The 8170-nt window shown below is 40.1% G+C and overlaps 1 protein-coding gene across 1 annotated transcript in view; it reads right to left on the bottom strand.

Annotated features, from left to right (window-relative positions):
• The window catches only part of LOC149430900 (1-aminocyclopropane-1-carboxylate synthase-like protein 1), a 38557-nt gene extending 31441 nt beyond the window's left edge, over positions 1-7116 (bottom strand). The window contains 2 exon segments of the mRNA XM_089665944.1: positions 783-1315; positions 4092-7116. Of these exon segments, the coding sequence (XP_089522070.1) occupies positions 783-1315; positions 4092-4722 (1164 nt within the window). The 5' untranslated portion in view covers positions 4723-7116.
• Between the last annotated feature and the right edge of the window lie 1054 nt (positions 7117-8170).

The raw sequence follows: 8170 nt of genomic DNA, 5'->3' as shown, positions 1-8170 counted from the left end.
TCTTGCACAGAGAAAAACTAATATATATATATATATATATAAATAAAAATTTTATTAAAAATAAGAAATACTTTAGATCAAGAATTGATCTGGGCCAGTGTCAGGGTTAGTGTTTGGATGAAGTAAGGGTCAAAAAGGTCAATATAGTTTGGCCAGGATTTATTTAAAAAAAAAAAAAAATTCTAAATTATCAGTGTGCTTTAGGCAGGATAAAAATAAATAAAAAAAAAAAAATTATATATATATATATATATATATATATATATATATAATGATAATAATAATAATATCAGGAGATACCCATTACCAATTTACCACCAAATGAAAGCCCAAATTTTCCCGAAAAAAACCAAATTTTAATCCACCTGGATACGTACGGTTTTACTAACACATGTCAACGTTGCAAAATTGTGCTTAGGCGTAAACATTTGTTTAACCCTTCGGCGGGAGGAGGAAACATTCCTCAGGATCTACTTAGAAGGATGGGGCATTGTTAATTTATACATCCAATGTCATTGGCAACTTCCCATTGTCAAAGTAGACAGAAAAATAGTCAAAATGCCCCAAGCAGGTAGGCCATTGGCAGGGCCACAGAGGCTACTAGAATTTGGGTAAGCCCTATAGTAAGGCCTCTTTATTTGCAATCTGGACTTGTTGAACACCATCATTCAAGTGCAGGAGCCCTGCTGTTTAGAAATAGATATTGATAATGGTCTGAGGAACATCTTTGAGGTGTTCTTACAACACAGTAAAAGAGAACCTCATAATAAAAAATAGCTTACATTGGGGTTCTTGTCCTCATCGTACTTGTCTTCATGATACGCTCTGTATCCCTCCTCAGAGGAGCCCCGGAAACCAGACAGGATGTTGCCACGACTGGACAGGTAGGGGCTGAAGTACTGCTTACAATTGTACATGTCTCCCATTTCAGGCTCCTGAGCTTTGCTTGTAGAGGCTCTCCTTAGAGGGCCACCCTCTGGTGGAAAGCCAGGATTTGATGGCGGCACCGGTATGGCCTCCCCTCCAGTTTGACGTATCATGCCCAGCATCTGGGCAAACACGGTGAACATGCGTAGCTCATGCTGACGGTCCAGCTGCAGCCTCCGCTCCTCCAGACGAAGTCTCCGTTCCTCTGCCTCTTGCTCCTGCACCATTCTTCGTTCCTCAAGCTGGAGAAAGCGTTCTTCTGAAGCTCGTTGAGCCATTAGCATCTGAGCGATGAGGTCCTCCAGCGGCTCCAATGTTTTCCTTTTCCTCCAGAACTGCGGATGAGTGCTCTGACCTGAGGAGCCTGCCATGTTGGATTCACTGAAACCTGGGAGAGATCAAGAGAAAAAAAAATGATTCTTGTAAAATTATTTTAAAGACAAAAAGTCTATCAAATTAAAAAATATACTATGGCTAATTCATTGACTTCAGTCTGCTGGAAAATTCTGGTTGCACGTTAAGAAAAAAAAAAAAAAAAAAAAAAAAAAACTTGTGTTCAATTATACAATTATGGCAAAACCTCTGGCAATTCTATGTCTGGCCAATGGTGAGGAGTTAGCTTGCATGCAAAACTGCTTTTTTTTGCTCGTTTTATGTACAGCGTTTTTGAGCTTTGTTTTTTTGGGGTTTTTTTACTAGCCAATATAAAAAAAAAAAAAAAAAAAAATTATATTATATTATATATATATTTCCATTTCATAATTTGTTGCTATGTTTTGCATCTTTTTAGCTTTTATTAAATATTGATGTTTTTTTTCTTGTTAGGTGTTAAGAATTGGGCATAAATTTGTTTAATTTTATTAAAAATAAATACTGTACATAAAATATTTATTTTTTATTTTATTTTTGTTAGGGTTAGAGGTAATTAATAAATAATACATTAGGTTGGGGGATTAGGTTTAGGTTTAGTTAGAGGTAATTTATCAATCTATTTATTTTTTGGTTAGGATTAGAGGTTAAGGGTTAGGTTTATGGGTTAATTATATCTATCGATCTATCTATATATATCTATCTATATCTATCCCATAAACCTAACCCTTAACCTCTAATATTTATATTTTTTTGTTTTATTTAAACTGATTAAATAGATAATAAATATATATATACACACACATTTTGTTTTTTTTAAAGAATCAGTTTAAATAAAAACAAAATAAAACACCACATTTTCAGATGTATTCATTTTTTTTTTTTAAATTCTGGCATTTGAACAGAAAAAAAAAAAAAAAAAAAAAATGCTCAAAATGAGCAACACAACATGCAAAGACAAAAAAAAAAACAAAAAAAAAAAAAAACAAAAAACACACACAAATCTGCTCGAATCAAGCTACAAAAGCAGCTCCAAAACTTTGAGCTTCAGGCGACTTTAGAGTAAAGATGTGAACCATCTCCATAAAGAATAATTTTTCCCCACTTGAGCATTTTGGAGCTTTGAGCTACAAACCGCTCAGGTGTGAATGGGGCCCTAAGGTTAAGGTCAAACCCAGTTTGGTTTAAATCTGCGGGGAACGGTCACAGGATAACCAGAACATTGTCCAAATATGGCCATGGTAGGTCATTGATGTCACCAGCATCCTCTTCCTCTGTTGTGTGGCTGCAGGGCAGGGAATTACCTGGCCACAGCGGATATGGCCAATGGCCCGCTATCATATGATACTTTCCCCTGGGTCCAAACCTTAGCTGATCACTACTGACCATCCTTATGGACATGAACCCCTTTTTATTCGTTTGAAAAATAGTTTTTTGGTCAAGTCTACACGCATGGAAGGTGGTCACCAGTACATACAAAAAGGTCTTTTCTATGGAGGAATTTCAGAATACCACCAATAGACCACTGGATGGAGCAGATAATCATAGGAAATAAAAAGTATTAGCCAAATTACAGAATTATTTGTGACCTCAAAGTCTTTTTTGGTCTCGTATTTTCTTACTGGTGTCCCATTTTGTCTATCAGATACGTCTTCCTAGGTTTTCGTGAGTTCTGCATTTTCAACAAAAATCCTAATGTACCATTTAAAAAGGTCTTCCCACCAAATTAATGACTACTTGCACCCCTTGGGTAAATGCTGATCTCCAGCCTTCCCTTCAGTCTTGCACAGTAGTACAGGCTCCCCTCCTGTACGGCTTACACTGATTAGCAGATGGAGCAAGTCATATAGAGCCACCCTCATTTCCAAGCTGGAGGACATCCAGCATCATCTAGCTTCTTCCCCCCTAGCCTGACTGTCCCTGGCCCACAGCTTTCATTCATTGGATTTCAGTTCTTTCAATCATGGAGTCTCCGCATCACATGTGAATGTACAAGCACATGTAGCCTGCCTAGAATGAATGCGCACTCCAACAGACAGACACACCCATCATGACAACACGGCATTTGGAAGAGCCAGAATGTTGATGATGGGGGGGGAGAGAAAGGAGGAACCAGGAAATTTGAAATAAAGCACATTAAGCTTCAGCTTTGGACTGGATAAATCCCAAGAGCTAGATATCAAATGACAAAAATTACGGTTGCCATCTAACTTTTCATTTACTGCAGTTGTCAATGAAAGTCCGCACTCCCTGTTGGCTCCTAAACCGACCTCAACAACTTCTACATTTGGCAATAAATTTGACCCCAATGAGTTAAAGAACTAACTTATAACTCTGCATGAATACGTTCCTGATAAGATACAACATACAGGAACCGCAAAAGGTTTTCAAAAACTTTGTATTTAGTCATTAAAGAACTGTCCTCAAGCTCCAGGCAAGTGACTGTGCCTAGACCAAAAAGAGGTGAAGTCTAGGAAATATTGTCATCAGTCTACTGCAGGCAGGAGGAAGTCCTTCCTCAGTCTCGTCCCCTGCCTACTGATCACTCTGCCTGTGCATTGCAAGTCACAAGGTGAAAGGCAAAAAGGAGAAGTGATCTATGTGAGGCAACATGTAGTTTCATAAGTAGGATTCCAGAACAAAGATGGCATTGTCCTTTTGAGCAGAGAGGAAGATGAAACTATTGTCAGTGGGAACTATGGCCTTACACATTACTTAGCATGCAAACACAAAAGGTCCACTTTATGGAAATGTTCTATGGCCAATAAATAGTGTTCAAATATGCAGTTTCCTACCTGAGGGGGATACGCTGACCTCAGCAGTGACCTCCACTCTCGATATGGGCGAGTCTTGGCCTCCTCTGTCCAGCATGCCTTGTTCATCCTCTTCTTGCTCTCCCCCGGAATCATGTATATATGTCATAGAAGGGGGTTCTGGACTCAGACCTTGCTCATCAGACTGCACATCTTCACATTTGATTTCCATCATTTCTGAATGGGTCTGAGAATGACCATACTGAGCGAACGGACCATGGAAGCCATCAGAGAGGGAATTCTGGAGCACATGCTGGTTCAATATACCCCCAGGGCCTAGAGACCCATAAGAGAGGGTTGGGCGGTGAGTTAACACCCTGTCCATCACTTCATAAAACTTCCAAGCTCTTCCACCTCTCAGTGTCTTGTTATTGTCCTTCAGCCTACGATACTCCAGCTTCATCTTCTTGATCTTCTCTCGGCACTGGTCCCCAGTCCTGTGAATCCCTTTTTCCCTCAAAGCATCCGCAATTCGGTTGAAAACATGTTGATTCCGAAGACAGCTCTCCAGTTCCATCTGAACTGACTCATTTCCCCAAAGCTGTAGAAGTTCCACCACCTCCGGGTCTGACCAGTTACTCCCTCGTTCATATTTCTTCCCTCTGAAATCCATACCCAAAACAGGTGGAATTGTAGAACTAAGAACGTAATAAGGAGTGACCACCACAGTCAAGAGGCTTTTCTAAACTTCAGAACTTGGACCCACCAAAAAGTCATAGGACATTTGTTAACATTTTCTCTTTCTCCAACTTTTACAATTGGAAAGTGGAAACTTCTGTAATTCTGACTGGACTTGCCCAACAAATTAAGAGTTCTTATGTGGAGAAAGGACGTAAAAGCCAATGATTGTAAAGGATCTAAGACAATCCTGAAGCCTTCCACACCTCATAGAGCAAGGTGACTGTCTCAGTGACTTGGCCCCCAACCCAAGTATTAGAACCAGTTCGTATAAAGGTCTTTGAATTTCTTAACAAAACAAGAGTTTTGGATTGGAACAAGGAAGCAGAGCCAACGATATTAAAAGGATCTAAGGAAATTTGAAGACCTTCCACACCTTGTAGGCCAAGATGACCGTCCCAGTAGCTTGGCCCCAAACCCAGATATTAGCACCAGTTCATTGAAATGTATTTCATTTCTCAGCAAAATGATAGTTCTGAAGGGAATAAAGGAAGCAGAGCTAGTGATTCTAAAAGGATCTAAGGAAATCTCAAAGACCTTCCACACCTTGTAGGCCAAGGTGACCGTCCCAGTGGCTTGACCTCAAACCTAGATATTAGGACCAGCTTATTGAAACATCTTTCATTGCTCAACAAAATGAGAGCTGAAATGTCTTTTAAAGTTTTCAACAAAATTAGTGTTCAGAAGGGAATGAAGGAAGCAGAGCCAATGGTTCTAAAGGATCTAAGAAAATCTTGAAGACCTTCCACACCTTGTAGGCCAAGATGACCGTCCAGATAGCTTGGCCCCAAACCCAGATATTAGCACCAGTATATTGAAAGGTCTTTCATTTCTCAGCAAAATGATAGTTCTGAAGGGAATAAAAGGAAGCAGAGCCAACGGTTCTTAGGAAGTCTTGAAGACCTTGTAGGCCAAGGTGACCTCAGTAGCTTGGCCACGAACCCAGATATTAGGTCCAGCTCCTTAAAATGTCTCTCGTTTCTCAACAAAGTTCCTAAATGAATCAAGAAAGCAGAGCTAATGATCCCAAAAGGGATCTAAAGCAATCTCCGAGACCTTCCACAGTTATCCCAAGGTGGCAGTCTCAATGGCTTGACCCCAAACCCAGATATTAGGATCAGCTCATTAAAATTTCTTCAGAAATCTCATAACTATAAAACCATATAAAAAAGTTGGCAAGATCTGTAGATGGGAATCAATGGGTTCTACAGAACGACTGATACAATTACATTTACTAGAAGAACTTAAAAGTCTCAATTTTATAGAAAAGATCTTCTTCTGGGTGGGATAGGCTGGTCCTGGTTATAGTGCGGGAAATCCAGGTAATTATGGAATTCTAGCAACGTCAGGTAATAAATATTTACAAACTCATTTCAGGAACTTCGCTTTAAAAAACAAGCCCATCCCGTGTGGAAATATTTATAAAAAGTAAATGTTACGAGCAGAAGGTTCCACAAGATGAGAACGATACAATGTAACCGAATGTTTTCAATCTCATAGAACCAATTTAAAGAATTACGAAGAAAATGCGCAGAATGAGGATACAATGTGTCAGCCAGAAGATGATCTGTAGAAGAGGCTGGGGGAGGGGATCCTATAATATGGACTAGCTGTAGACCAAAAATTGGACCAGGCAATGTACCATTATGGGATTTATAATGGGGCAGAGTGAGGGAGGGGCAATAGAATGATGATACAATGTAACAACCAGGAGATGATAGAAGTAGAGATCGGGGGAGGGGGTCCTATAATATGACCAAAAAGTGGATCATTCAGGTATTAATGATAAACTATGATGGGATTGATTACAGTTGCGACAATTGTCAGGGTAGACGGTTTAATCCTGAGTGGGGGAGGGGCAATCTAATGATGATACAATGTAACAACCATAAGTAATGGAGATTGGGGGGGATTTGTATTCCAAAAACTGAATGGAAAAGTTGTCTGTAGCTGTAATAAACTATTATGGGATGTATTCCACTTACAGGTTTATCACGGGTTAATGCTAGTTGGGGGGAGGGGCGGTGTGAGGAGAATACAATGTAACAAGTTGAGGATTGTGATGGAGATGGAAGAGAAATGGACGGCGATCGCTGGGGATAGGCTGGGGGGGAGAGTAGGGGCGGGTCACCCAGAAAGGGGGGGAGGGGGAGGGCTGCAGCTCATCAGTGACCCGATCGGTGAGTCTCCGCCCGCTTCTGGCCCGCTTGCGCACGGCACGGTCCGGTACCGCCCGGTTCGGCTCAGTCTGGACTGGTTCGGAGGTGGTAGGACGGCTCTGGGGTGGGTAGATCACATCCGGGTCCGTGCACATGCGTGCTGTATTATTCCGGGATAACTTTGGTCCGTGTCAGTCATTCGGGAGGGACTGAGATATCCTACCCCCCCCCCCTCCCAACCAGCGTACAGCACCGCCGCCACCTGCTGGGCAACGAGGGAACTGCAGGCAGGACAGAGCGAGGCCATCCCAATTACTGACACTAGTTGGGAAAAACAAAACACCACAACTAAAAATATAAATATATATATAAATTTTTCTTTTATATATGGAAAGGATATATATGCAAAAAAAGTGTTTTTTTATATATATTAAAAAAAAAAAAAAAAACTTTTTGCATATATATCCTTTCCATATATAAAAGAAAAAAAAAAAAAAAAATAATATATATATATATATATATATATATATATATATATATATATATATATATATATATATATATATATATATAATATTTTTTTTTTTATTTTTTATTTTTTATACTAGTAGGGAAAAAAAATACATTTTGCTTGTTTCTATAAAATACAAAAAAATTCCGTCAAGCATTGAATACAATTTTCCCAAATAAATATATTATTTAAACACACACCTCAAAAACAATTAAAAAGTAAGCACTTTGAAAACCCATCAGATATCAATGGGGAAGAATCTCCTGCTGGATCTCTATACTGACATGGACGGGGTGATGTGTGAGGAACGTAAGGATGCCCCATCGTTTGATGGAAATGAAAATGATCGACCTACAGAGGACTGAATTCAAAGACACCCCGAAAATCAAAGTGAAAAAATGATGCAGCAGGCGAGCCCATTTTGTTAAAATGTCATTGCAGCAACTCAGAATGGTCCTCAGTAGTTTGTATGGCCCCCACGTGCTTGAGAACACGGATGGTGTCCTGGGGGATCTCCTCCCAGATCTGGACCAGGGCATCACTGAGCTCCTAGACAGTCTGGCGTTGTTGGATAGACCGAAACAGGATATCCCAAAGGTGTTGTATTGGATTTGGCAAGTGTGGGGGCCAATCAATGGTATTAATTCCTTCATCCTCCAGGAACTGTCTGCATACTCTCCCCACATGAGGCCGGGCATTGTCGTGCACCAGGA

The sequence above is a fragment of the Staurois parvus genome, unplaced genomic scaffold (assembly GCF_062004578.1).
Source record: "Staurois parvus isolate SC_StPar_1 unplaced genomic scaffold, SC_StPar_1.0 ptg002421l, whole genome shotgun sequence".
Taxonomy (NCBI): domain Eukaryota; kingdom Metazoa; phylum Chordata; class Amphibia; order Anura; family Ranidae; genus Staurois; species Staurois parvus.
This window is presented reverse-complemented; position numbering and strand designations above follow the sequence as displayed.